This window comes from Pteropus alecto, unplaced genomic scaffold (assembly GCF_000325575.1).
Source record: "Pteropus alecto unplaced genomic scaffold, ASM32557v1 scaffold20, whole genome shotgun sequence".
Classification (NCBI taxonomy): Eukaryota; Metazoa; Chordata; class Mammalia; order Chiroptera; family Pteropodidae; genus Pteropus; species Pteropus alecto.
The window spans coordinates 30,274,827-30,294,186 of NW_006436298.1; the positions used below are offsets into that span (position 1 = coordinate 30,274,827).

Sequence of the window (19,360 nt, forward strand, 5' to 3'; positions counted from 1 at the left end):
CTGAATTTGAATTAAATTTGCAATTCATTAGTACTGATGGCATATTTTCTCCTTTCATCCTCAACAGTGCCTCCCAGAACACTCACAGTTCCTACTGCCTTCCCACTCATGGCTACATTCACTTTGAAGCCCTCACTACCACGCAGAAGGAATGACAGTCAGTCAGGACCAACGCAGCCCCTGAGGTTTGAATTTACATCCATTGTTAGGGCTTCTTATTTGGAGTTCCAACCTACAAACTTTCGACACTAGAGTATTCAAATTTGCTTCATAACACAAGTAAATCCAGCAGCAAAAGCAAAATAACTCTTAGAAGTAAAGCTGTTGGATCGATGGCATTTTAAATAGTTTTTACCCTCACTGATAGTGATGACTTCAGCTCACTGCTATCTGAAATCAGTAATAAATATTCATAAGGTACTTTACTGAGTTCAAATCATAACATTGCTCCAATAGACTACAATTTCAGGCTACAGTAAAATGGGCAGGATAAAAACTAAACAAAAATAAACTTCGGATTAGACCACTTGTTTACTTGTACTATTTTAAAATAGATATGAGACCATTTTCAATTTGTACTGGGTGGAACTTCCACATTACTAAAAAGGAAACTACCTCACAGGTTAAGTAGAAGAATGTTCTTAACCCATCAGGGGTGAGAATAAGAGATGGTCTGATATAGTTCCCATGAGCCCAGGAATGGAAAGCCAGGACATTTTTTCATTATTTATGCTACAGTTTGTCTATCTCTTATCAGACTTATAGTTAGAAAGAAAAATGTTTCCATTAGCAGAAAGACTATTTTTTTTTAAATTAAAATTTAAAATTTCACAGCCACGCACACTATTCTGTAGAGCATCACTGTAATGGGAATTGTGAAATGTTCATTGTCCAATGCTATGGGATTGTCTGCTTAGCAGTAAAACAAACAGTATTCTTGAATAAAGAAAAGTTAAAAGTGCTATTTCCACCAAGGAGTACAATTATATGTGGATATCCTTTAGTGAAAATAGAGTGAAGAACTTGTCTCTTAGTTCAATTAACATGTCCAAATGTTCATTTTATAGTTGAAAATTTTTTCCTAAACAATAATTCAAGCTTCTGATTACCCATTTTTACCATCTTTATTACTTGAATAACTTTCCTCTTGACCATTTCTAATTTGGGCAAATAAACTGAATTATTTGAAAATCTATTATATATGATAAACCACACTCCCTCTTTCAGAAGCTGTTTTGAATTCTGATTGTCCCAGGAAGAAAAAAAACAAGGTGTTGTATAGAAAAAAAAAAAAATCATTTTCAGCATTGAGTTTATTTTCACAAACAATTCCTTTCTAGTTCTCTCCTGACCAATGAGACTCTTTTGGAAGACACAGGCTCTTGGCAGCATTACTACCCATCTTCTCAAAACAGGAGTTTTCAAAATATATCTTGAAAACTCATCTGCCACTGTGGTGTCAAAGCTCTGAAGCATCTGGCCCTCTTATCGAGCACCCTCCCTCATCTGCACTGAAGTCAAACTCTTCTGCCCTCCTTTTCTAACCTCTTTGCAAGTGCTTAAGACCTAGATCTTTTATGTTTGTGGACAGATAAACTCCTAAATTTGCACTTTGAATTACTTTGTCCTAGATATTTTTCTACTAGAACTGGCCCTTTTAATTGTACCATGCACTTAAATTTCACTCAGCACCTACCACTCCCACCTTGCACACACACACACACACACACACACACATATATACACACACACACACACATATAACATATGTAATACATATAATATACATAACATGTATTACATATCTAATATTCAGAACCTAATAACTGGTTCTCATCCCTAGTAAAATTTGCATTGTGAAAATTTTATTCTAAATAATGAATTTGTTTTATAGAACATTTTCACCTAATATTTTGCTATATATACATTAGCAACACAGTTCGAAGACCAGTTTTGTCTATTGTTATATGAGATTTAATTAAGTTTATTTGCAGCAAACTCATACTTTTTCCTTCTACCTCATGGCCTCATCTTGGTTGTTCTGTTGTCTTTACCCATATCCCTTACCTGATCTTTAAAAGAATTACTCAGTCATTTTTTTCCAATTAAATGAAATATGTAGGCTTCTATCTAATTCTTTTAGTCCTTCCATGAATAGTAAATGAGTGAAAAATTAAAAATGCAAAGGCTGGTAATATTATGCAATAAAAATAGACATTAGAGTAACTTTAAATTTGAAGATAAAAAATTACTGACATATATATGTATCTGGAAGCCTGTGTGTACATATATACATACGCATATGCTATATACATGTATATGTCTGTGTGTGTACATATATATACATATGTATGACCCAAAACTGTAAAATTAAAATTTAAATAAAAAATCTAAATAAAAAAATTTTTTTATTTAAATAAAATTTAAATAAAAAACTTTGAAAAAGGCTTTTGTACTTTTTGTTTACACATCATTAATTCTAAGTAGAGGATGATGACTGAAATTTGGCTTTTTCCACTTTCTCAGAGGATATTTATCAAATCATATTAAAAACACACATAACACATAAAACAGAAAATAGATATATGTTTTAATGTTTTGTTACTTTCATTTCCATTAGACTACATTCATGGTTACTTGAACCTCTACCATTTCTTGGCTATTCCTTCTACTTACATGTAGCTATTCACTTCTCAGAGATTAGCAATTTAAGCATAATCATTAAAACAATAATGTCCCTGGATACTGATTTTCCCTGAGTACAGGATTAAATGTCAAAAACTAAATATATAACTACGCTTTGTCAATACTTTGTATTTTACTTTGCTATCCTAACATTATGGAAACTTGAAATTTTTGATGTAATCTTAGGATCTGTAAGTATTAAAGGTACATTTGGAGTCATTATACTTCGTAATAATCAAGGCACATCACTTTCTATATTCCTATGTAGTTCAAATTTTATATATTATAATATCGTGTGAAAGTCTTAATTTTGTTGAAAGCCCTGATATCAAAAAACCTTCATCAATTACTAAGAAAATAATTGTTTATTAGTAAATAAAGTTTTATCTAAGAAAATTATTTAAGTTAAATGAATTTTAGTAGCTAAAATTTTAATTAACAATCTTTGGTAAACTGAATTCTTATTGTCTGATACTTTAGTTTATTCTATATATACTTTTAGTAATAGTTTCTACATTCTATTGGAGGGGGAATCCTGCACTGGGTTATACACTACAGATTGTTTCAATTAAGTTAATAAATTATAATTAAGTAACTTAATTTTAAAATATGACAATTCTATGTTGCAAAATTGTAAACTATGTATTTACTTTCTAAAGGCTTCTTAGAATGTGTTGATTTAAGGCCAAAACCAAGATGTTATATTTGAATTTAATAAATGTTGTTAGTAATGATTATAAAATCTTTTGCTAATGTAGGTACCTCTCTTATCAAAAAATGACATTTGTTTTAAGACTTTGAGTATAACTAACAGATAAATAGATTAATTAATTTTAGGTTTAAGGAAGAGGTCCCAGACACAATGGTATACTCTCACTTAAGCTATCCTTCCACGAGGGTATCATATTCTGATCACTAGCACAGCTGTTAAAATACAAAATTCTTAACACTGATGAAAATAGACTAGTAGCAACAGTAAAACCATAGCACTGCTATAACAATGCAACCAGAAGAAAGTGAATTATAATGGGAAGATGAGCAAAAATCAGCTATTGACAATCGAAAGAATCTTTGTGATAATGAAAAGACTAAAAATCAAGCTCAAAATTCATTAAAATTATTTGCCTCATTTCTCAAAAAAGATATGACGCAAAGCCAGTGTTTTTATTAAATATATAAATCCATCTGGGATTTATTTAATATCTGACCTTTGAGGAGAATTCCTTTAAATAGGTTTTAGTGACTGGTCTTTAGTGTTTGGTCTAATATGAAGTGCTAAAATTTAGATTTATTTACATTTTCAGAACATACTTCTTTACAACATGATTTCTTATTAGAAATACAGTTTTGTGAGATGAAATTGTGGAGCACAAAAAAATGTTCTGAGAAGGCTGACTCAGATTTAACAAACTCTGAGGCAATGTGGTAATTTATAAAAATAGAAATTGTATCATCAAGATGAAAAGTACACTTTGAAAGTATTTCCAAAAGCCAATATGATATTTTGTGTTGTGATATTTTTTAAGGAACATGGACATTTCTAATCTCGCTTGAGGAATAAGTGGTATTAGAAATCAATTACTACTCAGTCAAAGTCTAGTTATTTGATTTAGAGATTGGGGTTCATTCTAATCCAGTGTTTGATTAATTGATGTGCGATAGCTCGGCTTGGTGGCACAAAGAAGGCCTGCTTCTTCCCTTTGGTCAGAACATCCACGACCTAAAATACACCACAATAACATGTATTAGTATTTCCATGCTATCATATTAAATACCATTTATATGCTTATACAATTCAACTAAAATGTGATGACTGTTACTGTGAATAACAGCAGTGGAGAGTGACAACATTCATATTCAACATGAAAAATTTAGTACGGTATCTATAGTTGCTTCAATGAGTTAGTGATTCAATTCTAGAAAGGCATATTTCTTTAAAAAACGAGGTCATGAAAAAGCAAAGTATATGCTCCACATTTATTTTCAAAGTGAAGTCAACTTCTAGGACAGGTTCGGTTTTATAAAATTCTAAAAAAAAAATCTAATTTCTGCTTTTTGAGCTTGAGCATAAAATAAGTTTTGTGTAGACAAAGTCAGAAAGAATTTCAGGTCTTTAGTATTGTAGTGTATCCATCCATCTGTTTTCTGTACAAATACTTTGGGTCATGCATAACATAGACAAGTAATTTATCTCTCATTATATTACTTAATGATGGCATTTAAAAAAGTTTTTGTGAGTATATGTTTCTTATACAGTTTCGTCATTCTTGTCCTTAAGTATATTTTAAAATGAACAAGAACTTTTCAGAAATTTTAAGCATTTTTACTGATTTTTTTGAGAGATGTTTTAAAGCTATAAATTAAAATATAAAACGTCTAAGAATGATATTACTGTTTCTCATCTCTGAAATAATGTTTACCTATTTTAAGTCCATTGAAAGGTATTAATATGAAGGAATGGCATTTGAAATTAGAAAATGGCATAGAACCATCATTACTAGATGAATCTTACAAAATGAGTTAACATAGGACAAACCAATTACACTGTAATCCATGCATGATGAATGGGCCATAGCCATTCATTCGACTTGTTGAAAACATGTAACCCTGTTGCATGCCTAAACCAATACAGTCAGAGAACAATCAATAGAAGAAAGAAATTAAATTGAACTTTACCTGTTCTCTAGTGAACCAGCGGGCATCCTCTATTTCATTCTTGTCAACTTTAATTTCTGTAGACACAGCCACAGCTAAGCAACCAATCATTAAGGAGGAGGGCATGGGCCATGGTTGACAAGAGACATACTGAACATGGCCAACTTTGACTCCACTTTCCTCTTCTACTTCTCTCCGAACAGCATCTTCTATTGTCTCCCCTAATCAAATGGGGCAAAAGAACAGGTAGTTGATGAACATGCCCTGGATAGTTTGTGTTCCGATTGGTTTAAACATATGGAAATCACTTTGGACAGAAACCCAATTCAAAGAATCAGAAAGCAGAAACCTAAAACTAGACCAGAATTCAAGAAAACATTATATTTAAAAGTATATGACCATATACACAATCAAAATACCAATAAACTTCATTTCTTAAAGGTCCTAATTTTTAGTTACAGTTTAAAAATTATAACACCTACAACTATCCAGCACCTACTATTGGCTAAACACTATGCAGTATTTCATTTATGGATTATCACTAGTTATAAATATCACTATGTAATTTTTATAAAAAGCTAACATTTTCTGCATTAAAATCTTGAAACTCTTTTATGTTGCTGATTATTGCAGATTACTCTTTTCAAAATAGTTAAAAAGCCACAAAGATGAAACTTAATGTTTTTCTTTCTAAATGAGTGTTTTCCTCTGGATGACTGTTAACTCAGCTAATGATAAAATAAAATGATTCCTATAAATGTATTTGATTTGTTGGAATTGAGAATAGAATAGAGAGAATAGTTTCTAAATTAAAGTTTACCTAGAAGTTAGAAATATTTTGCAATATTTAGAAATATTAGGGATATTTTGCAAAATATTTTGCAAAATTTAGAAGTTAGAAATATTTTGCAATATTTAGAAATAAACAACCAAAACAAATATAGGCAAAAAATATAAGCATGTAGAATTCAGAGATAAAGAAAATTGTATGCTTAATACACACTTGTAAAAGTTGCTCCATCAGCAGGGAAATGAAAATGACAACTATGATGACATATTATTTCACACACATCAGAATGGCAAATTAAAATGTCTGAAAATCCTAGCTTGGTGAAGATGTGGAACAAAAGAAAATTTCATGTACTGCTAAAAGGAGTGTAAATTGGCCAAGGCTCTTCAGAGAACAACTTGGCAATCTCTAGAAAAGGTTAAGATGCTCGGATCCTATGATGAGCTAGCAATTCTATTCTCAGGTATATACGCTAAATAACTCGCAAATGTGTCCAAGGAGTAGTATAAATATATTCATGGCAGTATTATTTGTAATATCAAGAGCTTTAAAGTGAGCTAAATGTCCAAAAGCAGAATGAATAAATGAATTTCAGAATACTCACAAATGGAATGCTATACAGCAGTTAAAAAAAAAAAAAATAACCTAGAGCTACTAGAGGCAGCATAGTGATTAAAAGCTCCCAGGTTTGAATCTGCACCCTACCACTTACTAGCTACTTGACCTTGGCAAGTTATTCAGTCCTTGTGCCTTAGTGCCCTATCTAAAACTGCTTTAACAGTATCTAACTTTATAAAGTTGTATGAGGATCATATAATTTAATATATGAAAAACCTTCAAAACAGAGCATGGCTATAAATATGTTTACTATTATTATTTATCAATGCAGGTTACTATTAGAAGTTGAGATTAAACATGTATTAGATATATTCGTTCATTTATTCCACAAATATTTATTGAACGCCTACTACATAAGAGGCACTGCTCTAAGAAAATCTTGATACACCAGTGAATAAAACAAAGTCCTTGCCCTTAGGGAACTTACTTTCTGGTATGAGCAGATAATAGCTAGCTAGCTAGCTACATATGTGCACACATACATGCATGTATACATGCATACATGCATACATACATACCATGTTTGGTGGTGATGAATGCTACAAGGAAAAGTCAGGTAGAATGACAAGAACTGTGGATGCTGGGTATAGCGCTAACTAATATATTTGAGGCTATCAGGGAAGGCCTTTTGAAAAGGTAACAGCCGAGTCTAGTACAGAAGTGAGGTGTAAATCGTGCAGATACCTTGGGTAATGGCAACATATGAAAGCTATATGACAGAGTACTGAATTTTTAGAACAGACAAAATTATTCCACTTGTCAAGACAAAAATTATATCATTTAAAATACACAGAAAATATTAAAAAAATCCCAGTTTTATAATATGATAATTTATCAAAGATTTCTCAAATGCTGTCAAAAATTTTTATTTGAAAATTATTAGCTAAATGAAAATTATAAAAATTATTAAGAAAAGGCTTACCAGGTTCAATAAATCCAGCAAGGCAAGTAAACATGCCTGGGGGAAATCTTTTCTGCCTGCCTAAAAGACATTTGGTCCCATCTGGATGAATAACTTGCATGATTACTACTGGATCTATCAAAAAAAAAAAAAATCAGACGTATAAATGACAGAAAAAAATAATTTAGACTCATTGCATGAAGTCACTGTCTAATGTGACAATAAAAAGACTTTAGTTTCTAGTTACAAGAGGTTGTTTCTTTCTACCTAGTGACAGAGTATTTCAGGGAAGTAGCATAGAATAATGTCAGATAAAAGAAGATCAATTTTGCCTTCCTTCTCATCTTAATAGCAACACGTATTGTGTACTTAGGTATGCTATTTTTGAATAAAAAAAGTTTTAGAAGGTAATACATGGCATGGAGAAAATTCAAATTTTATCATAGCAAATGTAGTGAATTTCCCTCTCTCCTTTCCATATCAATTCTTAACAAAATGATTTTAAAAGCTCTATGTAGCTCTATGATTAAGTCCACTAAAAAAAGTATATTTGTATTAAATAACAATTAATCTCTCCAGAAGTCACTGATTTATTGAATTATCCTCACTAGATCATGACCGAGAACCAGGAATATAAAAGGCTCCTGAGCAGCAAAAACAGATCACTAAACCATGCATTTTACTCTCAAACCTCCTTAGCTGTTGCTGGGTCTATGTGTTTTCAACAGTTTTAAAGGGCTGGGTTATCTAAATCTACAGCAGACTCAAAGCAGGCAATTAAAAGACAGACAGAAGGTACAAGCAGATACCAGGCTATACTGCTTATGGGATGTCTCAAACAGGCACTGAATTTTCGGGCTTTTTTTTTGTCTTTGTACTAAATGGACCCGGATTAGTGAGCTTTTGAAATCATGTATCTCAACAAATTCATATTGATTAACCTAGGGATAAGAAATGGCTAATTATGTACAATGTCCTTTACTTGAAAGTCATGAAGGTATGTCATAGTATTTACAGTCTTATTGGTTATTAAATTAAATATGCTTTTAATAAAAAGGTTAACCCCTCAGCTACTCAAAATCTTGTCTTTCCAGAATGTCTCATTCCATAAGATTCTAGATGGCTGAGATTTCACTGTAAAAGGCTTACCAACTCTTGGATATGATGTGTTGTGAACACCATGGAGGCTAGGACACTGTTCTTTTAAGCACACTCTTTTATAGCCACCTTCTTCAATTTTAGTTGCACTTCCACAGGTTGGGCAGAACTTATATCGACTGTGCCATGCAAGAACAGATCTTGCTTGAGCTACAACCCCTTTAAGAGAAGCACAAAAAGTTTTAATTCTGTCACAAAATACAAACAAATTAATACGTAAGTAAAATGTCCTTAAGTCACAATAAAGATATATATTTTCTAAATAGCTGTGTGATCAAAGGTTTAGTATTCCTGTTTTTATATGTACATTTCTTTTAAAGTAAAAGATTTAATTCTACAGATCACAAGTGAAATTTAGATTTAACTTTAATTTGAACTAATAAAATAAAACTTTCATATAACATCCATCTACTATACTCTATTAACTCAGTCTTTTACAACAAGCGATTTTGAAATTTTGGATATACAAGATTCTAGTGCATAGTGACTTTACAAATAGTTACTTTACAACAGTGACTTTTATAAAAATACACTACAAAGGCAGTTCTTAACATAGACTTGAACTATAAAAGGCAATATTACTAAGAAACTGCAGGAACCCATCTCTCCTTGGTACTAAGCCACTACTCGTCCATGTCACTGTGGAACATATTCTGTTTACAAATGGAAACTGCATAGAGTATAAAAAAGATACTGTATTTATAACATTCGTGGTTAACTTTGTTTATGGAAAAAAATGCCTAACAGAATAAATCTTAGAATATACACTTTGGCTATCGTCTTTACCTTAGTACTTAAAAAAAGGATATGCCCTGACCAGAAATATTACAATTGAAGCAATAAGACTAGAAATGCTATATTTCAAATGCCTGACAAATGTTCTCCCTAAAATACATTATTTGGTCCAAGGATTTTGGAAATAAATAATCTTAAACAACAATAACAATATTTTAAACTGGAAAAAATGAAATAAATCATAAATAAAAACAAATGTAACAATGAAATTCAATAAACCATAGGCAACATTAAATATTTGCCTGCTATATTACCTCATATCATGTAACTTAGTCTAAGGTAACTACATTAGTTCAGTATCATTACAATAAGAAAAACTGACGTTAATATGAGTACTTACTATATGCCAAGCATCATGCAAAAATCTTTATATATATACATCATCATATTTAATGTTTAGAGCAATCCCATGACATAGGTATTATTATTATGCTCATTTCCTGGAGGAGGAAACTGATGCACAGAGAGGTTAAGTAATTGTGTAAATTTATATAGCAAGTGAGTAAAAGGGCCTCAGTTTCCTCAATAGTTAAGAAAAAAAGGTCCTTTTGATCTTAAAATTATATATATAGCTCCAAAGAAAACATATTTTATTTTCTTTAAAAAGTAGAATGTTTTGTCCACAAATGTGGGGAATAAAACTAACACTCTAGACTTTCGGTGGAGGTGTCTAAGCAATCTCTGGAAGGAACTCACCTAATGGAAGGTGACACGGTCAAGCGATCTCTTCCTTACCTCTCTTTAACTCCTCACTCTACCATGATCTAGCTTCTGCTCCTTCCACTCCACTGATGCTCCTCTTGCCAAATTCATCAACAATTTCATATTACCAAAACCAAAGATTCTTGAAAAAAAAAATCTTTGTCTTCATCCATCTTAAATTCTGAACATCATTCAACATATTTAACCAGTACCTCCAAGAAATACTCTGCTCTCATGGTTTGCATGCCTCCTGTTTTCTACCTGCCTTATGACCACACTGTTAACATCACCTTTGATGGCTCCTCTACTTCTACCTGACCTTTAAATGTAGAGAGATTCAGGTATAATTCCGAGGTTCTCTTTCTTGCCTGCTCAACTCTAAGTAATCTTAGTAGTCTCCTGGGATTTAAATACCATCTTTGTGTTGATGACTCCCATATGAGTATCTCCAGTTTGGACCGCTCCTCCTCTCTCCAGATTCTAATATCCTCTAAAACTTAGCATGCCCAAAACTGAAATCTTGACTTACTTGCTTCTCTTACTCATTACCCTACATAATTTTATCAAGAAATAGTATCTCTACCTACCAAATTACTAAAGTCCCAAACCTAGCAGTCATTCTTTTCTTTTTCTTTATTATATATTCTATACCCATTCCATCAGCAAGTTCTGTTGATTTTATCTCAAAAATATATCTTAAATGTAACTCTCTTCCATCTCTATTATTATCACCTTAATTTCAGGCCATAGTTCAGGTTACTATCACCTCTCTTATAACAGTCTCAACCTACTGATCAAGCCCAATCAGTTCTACCTCCAAAATATTTCAAACTCTTTCTTTCTACCTCACTAATCCAAGCAACTACAGTCTCTTACCTGGGATGTTGTAATCTCTAACCCCCTCTCAAAAAGACTCCTGACTTCCACACTTAATTACCTACAATTCATAATCTTCAAAGCAACCAGAGTGAGGGTTTTGTTTTTTACTTTTTTTCCTTAGACATAAGTCAAGTTATAACATTTAAATGAAATTTAGAATAAAACCTCTACTTTATTATCATGGTATAAAAGGCCCCACATGAACTGGCATACCCAGCAACAGAAAACAAAACAACAGTCAAGGTCTTTGCCATCAGGCTGAGTGTAGAGCAGGTGCTCAATAACGATTCATTGAAGAATTGAATAAAACCTGTATGCATGAGGGTTAATTCTGGGTGAAATTTATCTTGGCTGATTTAGACTGCTGTAACTGTGTAAGAGAGTGATTCCCTAGGCTGAGAACTTTACAAAGTTTCTAGAGAAGATAGGCTAATATCGTTGCTTATTGGAAAAAGTGTGCTCCCTAGAAAATGTAGATACATATAACTCCAATCTAGTTACAAAAACCAGATTATTACTAATACAAGCAAGCAGTGTTCAATTCTTACCAGCTTCTTTTTCTTTCAACTGTAGAAGAGCCGGCATTGGAGGATGAAGAAAATAACAATTTTCATGTCTTTGCTTAAATTCTTCGGCAGCATCAGAATCTATACCTAGAGCAAACCAGGCAATCAACCCATCTTCTTCTTCTCTTGGGACTTCCCCAGTATAATTAAGTAACTCTTTTTTCATTTCAAGTTCTACTCCAAGAAAAATCAAGGTGACCTTCTCAGGCTGAACCAAATAATCCTTTATATCAGTGTAGTTCAGCTGACAAAGCCTGACTTCTGGCTGTTGGGAACTTTCTTTATTGCCACCTAGAGTAACCAAGGGATTTAAATCTGAGAAAAGGATATAAACTGTGGCTGGATGGCTTTCTTTAGCTAGCAGCCAGTCAGAATTATTTCTTTTCTCACTTTTCCGGTCCAGTAGTGTCCTGCTAAAATAATTTTCACATTCTTCCACTTCATTGGTTAGGAACCAAGGCTTCTTCCCACCTTTAGCATTAGCTAATAAGTTAGCTATATGCTTATAACCCCAAAATTTAGCAATATCCAGTGCAGTCTGCCTTGATTTGTTAACAATGGACCTGTCACACCTACAGATGAAAGGAAAAATAAAAAAGGAAATAAACATTTTCTCCAGCATTTATTACAATAAAATATCTGCAGCTGCACATTATAGCCCCTCTATTTAATGATTACATGCAGTTTTTTTCTTTTAGTACATAATTTACCAATGGGAAGTTTAAAAGAAATAACCATAAATGATGAAAAGTTAGAGACACTGGATATTTAAAATTTCTGGATAATTATAAAATAAAAAAGCAGTAAGTTTTATGTGCTATAAGATACTAAAATTTTACAAGGGGTTCTTGGTAGTCCACTGGGTAGCTTTATTTTTTCTATTTGGGAGGAAAATATTAGATTAACTCATAAATTTGCTTTGCTATTAAGTATAAAATGTTAATTCCTTGATAAAAAGTTAAAAGCTTTTTGTTAGAAATTATGTTGCATTTTTATAAAACAAAACTGGCCAAAGAATTATTTATGAGACCAATGATACAAATATAGCTATAAGAAAAATTTAAAAGAAAAAATGTAACCTAGAAATTAAACCATACACTCCTTCAGATGGTATGCCTAAAATGTTTACCCTTTCTCAAGTAGAAGTTGGACAACATTTGCGTGTCCATTCCTTGCAGCATACATTAAAGCAGTCCAGCCATTTTCAGAAGTTTCATTGAGAAGAGATGGAGAATGACTGAGCATTACTGTTAACCTGGCAATATCACCTTCTGCAGCAGAACAGTGAAATTGGGAAATTATTTCTTGCTTTGGACTTCTTTCTATAGACGACATTTCTTCCTTAAAAAAAGAAAATAGAAAAAAACATTGGCAATTGCTTTTTATATCATGTTGAACATTATCTAAATGCTAATATAATTAAAATAATATATGTGGTTTCTAAAACAACATATTCATCAAAAGGTAGTGAAATGTTAACAGCATATATTTCAAAATTGTTATCAGTTAAGAATTTTAATATAATTCAACATGGCGGATGTATAAAGAGTTTTGGTAATAGATGAGGGGGCCATACCCTTGGGAGAGGGAGTCGGGTAATAGCTTTACAAAGAGGAGCAGGTACTTGAGGCAGACCAGAGAGACTTCAATATGGACTAGGAGCATTAGGGAGATTAAAATGGATAGAAGTTAAGGCAGAAATTTTTAGCAGATGACAAGTATTCTCTTAGATTCTATGGTACCAGAAACAGGTGTCTGCCCTCAGAGAAATTATGATCCTATAACGAATTCAAAATCTAAGTTTCAATTGAAATCAATTTATTGCTTTATCTTCCATAATTAATTCTGCATTCTATTTCGAATTGATTTTTGTTCATGGCATGAGGTAGGGGTCAAGATACATTTTTATCCCATTGGATAATCCATATGACTGGGCATCATTCTTGAAATTGCCATCTTTGGCTCATTGAATTGCAGTATTTCCGTTGTTATAAATCAGATGACCATATATTTTAGATCTATTATTGGACACTGTCCTATTGGTCACTATCCTTGAATCACAGACACTTTCTAAACCTTTAACTTTGTTTGCCTGCTTTGTCACTCTGTTGTTTCGGCAAGAAAAAAAATATAAAAAATTATTGTTTCATACCTCTCAACAAATGTTGCCTAATCATAGACTGAATATGGTAAGGCACAAACTGAGCTATTTTTATCTGGAAATGGTTCAGTTTCAGTTACTTATAAACTTCTCAAAATACTTTTTCTAAGATATGAATTTTTTTTCTAACTAGGCTTCTATCATTTGAAGCAACATGGTATTTAGGCTAAAAAGGAGGAAAGGTTATAATCCATAGTTTTTGACAGTTGTCTGTCAGGTTTTGACACTACAATTTGATCAATTTTATACTGGAAATAATATGAACATAATTTAGGGGAAAAATGGGAGAATGAGATTAACTTGTGTCTGTTCACCCTTCTTGTATCTTTCTGCTACTCATAAAGAAATAGGTGAAAACGATAAATAGGTGAAATATACTCCTAGGAATGGAAATATTTGGATAAAACCTCACATTGAAAATCGGTTTACAACTTAAATTAGAAGTGACTTCTATATTAGAAAAGTTCTTTTCTTTTGATTTACTATAGAATTTATCTGACTATTCTCTTCATATTGAGATTTCTAAATGCTTTAAAAATATTATGAATAACAAAAACTACAAATTTTAAGGACTTAGTTTTCAAGCATTGTTATATACTGACTCATGTGTAGTCTTCTTTCCAAGCTGCCTTTTCATTAAATTTATTTTCCATAAAATCTTATCATACAAGTTCACTAGTTAGGTTTACTTGAAGCAATATTTTACTGTCTCATGTTTTAAATTCATGGTCAGTTCCTCATCCTCCTCGCTGGCCACTCCAGGTGACTGCCAAACTGTCCTCCAAAAATACAGTACCATTCTGTAGCCTGTGATGCTTATGTACACAGTATTCTCAGGAGAAAGTTAAAAATGTACACTTTTCTCCTCAGCTTTCTCAGCAGAAATGCTATCTAGAAATAGAAACATTACTCATTCCAGAGAAACATGCAAAGTCTGATATCCAACTTCACCGCTTGAGTTACTTTTTCATTTCTCATTGACAGTTACTCCAGAAGGTAAGGACTTGAAGGCAGGATGAGGTGATTCCGTTAAATGCTACCCTTGCTCTGCAAGAAGAGCAAGGTCTATTCTGAGAGGTCGTTTAAAAGAATCTTAGGTTTAAAGTGTCCTAAGATTTTATACAAACCAACATCCACCTTTTACTGATGTTACTCAGGGCTCATTACTTGCCCAAGGTTACATAGAGAGATAGATAGACAGAAAGACAGACAGACAGACGGGGCGGAGATAGACAATACACACACACACACACACACTTTGAAGTCACTGACCATTAAACAAATTCCACTTCCTTGAGCAGTCAAGATGGCCATTTAACCAATCAAACGCCATCCATGTACGACGGTCTCTTGAAACGATCAAAGGCCTTGAGACAGTTTATATTCTGCGAGATTCCTTTTATTAACGTGGACCCACACATGAAGCAGCATTTTCTTTCCCCCACCTCAAAGACTGAACTGGAAACGCCACCGGCAGCAGGATCGGCTGCACTCCCCACTCCCTCCCCGGAGCCCTGGCTGCCCAGCCGCCGCTCCCGCGCTTGCTCCGGTGCTTGCACCAGCGCCCCAGGGCGACGTTGCGACAAACAACTAAGCAGGACGGGGCAGGACAGAGCGGAGGCAAAAGAGCATTGAGAATTGGTCACCGGCCCCACACTAGGGCCGATCAACTGGCCGAAGCTGCTACTAACCCAAAGGCGACCAGAATAGAGGAAACCAGGAAGTGGTCGAAGGACTAGGAAAAATCCCACACTTGCTCTTCTCAGTGCCGGATGGAGCCTTCCTGACTTCCGGTAGAGGGCCGGTGTCCTCGCACGATTTTATGGGAGTTGTAGTTTGGAGGCCAAAGGCTGTGACCGAGCCGAGAAGAGGCGGGGCTTGAGGGGAGCGGGGAAAACGTTTGGGAACGTTCCGGTAAGAGTTCCTGGCTGGAACCACTGACTTCCTGGCGGTGAGTGAAGGGTTGGTTATTCTTCCGGGTGAGACCAAGATGTGTAGGGTGTGGTGCTAACGATGGAAAACTCCAGATTTGTGGAAACGGTTTTAAGTTTTCCAGTATTTCGCACCCAGGTGACATAGTTCAGTGCATTGGAGTGTTCAAAGCATTCTTTTATGTTAAGTAAAGCAGGAGTATTGACCAAGTCATTACAGTACATGACCTTAAACAAGTTGTAGGCCTCTGAACTTCAATCTCATATGAAAGTGGTACCATGTTTTGAAGCCCACCTCATTCAGTCGTCCATTAAAAAGTCCATACAAAGAGCCCACAATACCTTCTTGGGTTGTGATGTTTAAATAGGCTGATGGATGCAGAACTCTTAGGACAGTGCTAAGTCTAGAGCTAGTATACACAACACAATTATTGCTGCCGTTATTATTTTATTTGGTTCACTTTAATGCTCCAAAAGCTACAGAAGTTACATGCGTCAGATTACAAAGGTAGGTGTTGTCAGTCTTCTAACATCCAGGTATTTTTACTAAGCTGTCTTCTTGGAAATTGTCAACAATTAAGTAGTCTTTTAAGGTTTACCATTGCTTTCTACCCTGATTTTAGGCATTAGAAGCTTCTTACAGTGAAGTTGTATATATTTGTCAACATTGTCCTTTTATAACTGCTCTTTTTAGCTTTGCCCTGTGCTTCTTTCTGAAAATAGTCGTCTTCAGTCTTCAATGATTTCAATGATCAGATATTTCAGAAATACTAAGTTTTAGTTAATTCACTTGGAATACCCAATCTTTGTATTCAAACATATATTGAGATAAATAGATTAGTATAATGTATGCTCATATATTAATCATCCAGCATAAACAATTATTAATATATAGTCCTCCTCTCAGCCCTTTAGATTATCTTGAATTCTAGACACCAAATTATTTTATTGTTGAATATTTAAGAATAAACATTTGGGATTATGTCTATATATCTATAATAGGGCTTTTAAAAAGAACATTACTACAATATCATTCGTCCAACTTAAACTTTACAATAATTCTGTAATAGAAAAGAGACATTCAGTATCAAATTTAATCATCTCATTAAAGTGTTACTCAAATAAGGACCTAAACAAAGTTCTACATTACATTTGATGTTTTTCACTCTGTAGGTTCCCTTCTAATTTTTTTCTTGTAGCTTATTTGTTAAGGAATAATGATCATTTGCTCTGTAGAATTTTCCACTTTCCGAATTTTGCAAATTCTATTCCTATGGTGTCTTTTCCCATGTCTTCTTGTAAACTGATAGTTAAATCTACAGGATTATTCAGATTAAGGTTTTTTTTTTGTTTTGTTTTTTGGCAAAAAGATTTCATAGGTATTATTATTTCTTTCTTATTACATTACATTAAGAATCATACACTGGTTGTCTCTCTTTTTGACATGTTATTTGGTTTAGATGTTGTCAACCTGATAAAGTTTGTGATAAATATACATTTTTCCCAGCAACTTCTCAGCTAATTATTTTCTCAGCTGTTGATGATTATTGCCTAGGTCCATTATTTCATTTAGAGTTGCAAAATGGTGATATTCTAATTTGATTATTCTACATTTACTAACAGAAATTATTTTATAATAAATAACTTTGCCTCATTAGATATCTGTACAGTTTATCTAGGAAGACTAGGATAAATGTGTGATTTTCTCTTTTATTTCCTGGTGTTCAGAATTATGAGTTAGTTCCCTAATATCCTTCAAGTTTTTAAGTATATTTACAAACTCATGGATGTTAACATTTTTAATGTACTTCATGCCATCAAAGATATTTAACAAGTATTTTTATAGTATTTATTATGTTGATGCTTAAGTTGTTTCTTCTTTGGCCTAGTGGGCTCCTGAGTTCTTTTGACCAAGACGTTGTAGTGTTTGATAGTTTACATTCTTTCTGGCATGAAAAGGTGTTTCAGAGTCATCTTGTAAGTATTCTGCACAGACATGGAATCAGCCCTTTCTCTGAGGAGCCTTGATTCCTTTTAGTAAGAAACGGCATTTAGATACCACAGTTTGCTAGAGGGTTACCAAATACTTCTTACATGTAATCCTCTTTTGTGGAAACTGAACAGATACAGATCCTATCCAATAAGAGTTTATTTTCCAAGGACATTTTGGTGCCCACATAGATGTCAATGCCTTAAAATAATGTTTTCATTTTATTACATTCCCAGTTAGAAACTTAAAGTTTCTTCAATACTTATGAGAAAAAGTTACAACTCTTTAGCCTAGCATTAGACACCCTCCTTAATATGAACCCACCATGTAATTTTAGCTATATTTTCCCAAGAATATAGACAAACTGGCTTACAGCTGACCTAGGAGACTTCTTATGCTTTCCTACTTAAATACTTTTGCTCATGCCGATTTTCTTGACTTAAATGTTTTCCCTTAATCAAATACTACTCATTTCACAAAGCCTAATTCAAGTCCCTCTTTCATTGGATCTTCTAGATCATATCTGTCCATGTGATTATCTGTTTACTACCAGTATCCCCTTGCTCTTGTCACTTCAGTGTATGTTGGCTCTTCTTTCAGTTGCCAGCAATTTCTTTCTTTACTCGAGGTCTTTTACTTGTCACCAAAGCCCACTTTGTCCTTCTGCTCAGCAGACCAGCATGCCAGATAATTAATACTATCTGGGAGCAGCCCTCAGCTAATGACTGACATGATTGAATATATAAATACCTCTCACACTTTTGCTACACTGGCTAAACTGTTCTCATCTGGCTGCCAGAATTCCCCAGTGGGATTAGGATTTTTATCTACAGTAGACACTTGATTAATAACCAAACCTTTGTCTGCTGTCCCTTCCCTTTCTCACTTCCTCTCTTCCCTTCCATTGTTTTCTTCTAGATAACCAATTGCTTGTGAATCATTGTCTCTGGATTTCCTTCTTGGCAAACCTAAACTGAGACAAGGATTTTTTTCCTCCTTTCAATTCATAACTCCTATTTTATAGTAGTTATAGTAGTTAGCTTTCTCGGCATAGTTTAGGAGAATCATTAGCATCATTAAATAAATAAATCCCAACTACCACTCATTCTGGAACATACTATATTCAATTATGTATATGAGAATATTATTGCAATTCAATACATGAAACTGGATTGATTGTTTTTGAGTCAAATGATTTGGAGTTCAAATTTGAAACTGTTTTTTTTTTTCTCTACTCACCCATGGAATCACTTTACAAAATGGCTTATCCCTTACTATTACCAGCCTTGTAAGACCTCATGGACCCATTGTTGTATTTTTTAATTTTAACTGCTCTGGAAAGTTACTCTCCACCTTTTTTGGGTGCCCTGAAAATAAATGTTGTGTATAATGCATAGACTATTTCTAGAGACAGAAATATGCCAACCGTATACTGCAAATTTCATGAAAATCCATCCAGTCATTTCCCATCAACCGGAAAGAAACCTGACTTTATGGACAGTACATAAATAAAAGTTTATGTAGATAAT

General features: G+C 33.4%; 1 protein-coding gene and 1 long non-coding RNA gene across 5 annotated transcripts in view; one reads left to right on the plus strand and one right to left on the minus strand.

The window, feature by feature from the left end:
• Positions 1–2,569: 2,569 nt before the first annotated feature.
• Positions 2,570–15,740, minus strand: NUDT12 (nudix hydrolase 12). Of its 4 annotated transcripts, none has more exons than XM_006913270.3 (7): positions 15,183–15,595; positions 13,018–13,090; positions 11,732–12,321; positions 8,799–8,966; positions 7,671–7,784; positions 5,362–5,561; positions 2,570–4,405 (listed from the first exon to the last, which is right to left on the minus strand). In XM_006913270.3, the coding sequence occupies exons 1-7, from the start codon at positions 15,241–15,243 to the stop codon at positions 4,295–4,297; spliced, it is 1,317 nt and encodes a 438-aa protein (XP_006913332.1). In that variant the 5' UTR covers positions 15,244–15,595; the 3' UTR covers positions 2,570–4,294. The 4 variants fall into 4 exon arrangements, with proteins under 4 accessions (XP_006913332.1, XP_006913331.1, XP_015445791.1 ...); XM_006913269.3 differs by having other exon boundaries at positions 12,879–13,090; XM_015590305.2 differs by lacking the exon at positions 15,183–15,595 and adding an exon at positions 15,602–15,740 and having other exon boundaries at positions 2,571–4,405; positions 12,879–13,090.
• Positions 15,741–15,766: 26 nt separating this feature from the next.
• The window catches only part of LOC112480638, a 68,825-nt gene continuing 65,231 nt past the window's right edge, over positions 15,767–19,360 (plus strand). The window contains exon 1 of the long non-coding RNA XR_003046724.1: positions 15,767–15,861. This is a non-coding gene — a long non-coding RNA (uncharacterized LOC112480638). The remainder of the gene's footprint in view (positions 15,862–19,360) is intronic.

What these genes read in the sequence shown, in the direction of transcription:
- NUDT12 (XM_006913269.3), bottom strand. Translation starts at nt 15,224, where the DNA reads ATGGCCATCTTGACTGCTCAAGGAAGTGGAATTTGTTTAATG. An exon ending in GAAGTGGAATTTGTTTAATG is followed by an intron (nt 13,091 to 15,182) that starts GTCAGTGACTTC and finishes TCTTTTTTTAAG; the next exon opens with GAAGAAATGTCGTCTATAGA. An exon ending in TGCTGGATTTATTGAACCTG is followed by an intron (nt 5,562 to 7,670) that starts GTAAGCCTTTTC and finishes CCATTTGATTAG; the next exon opens with GGGAGACAATAGAAGATGCT.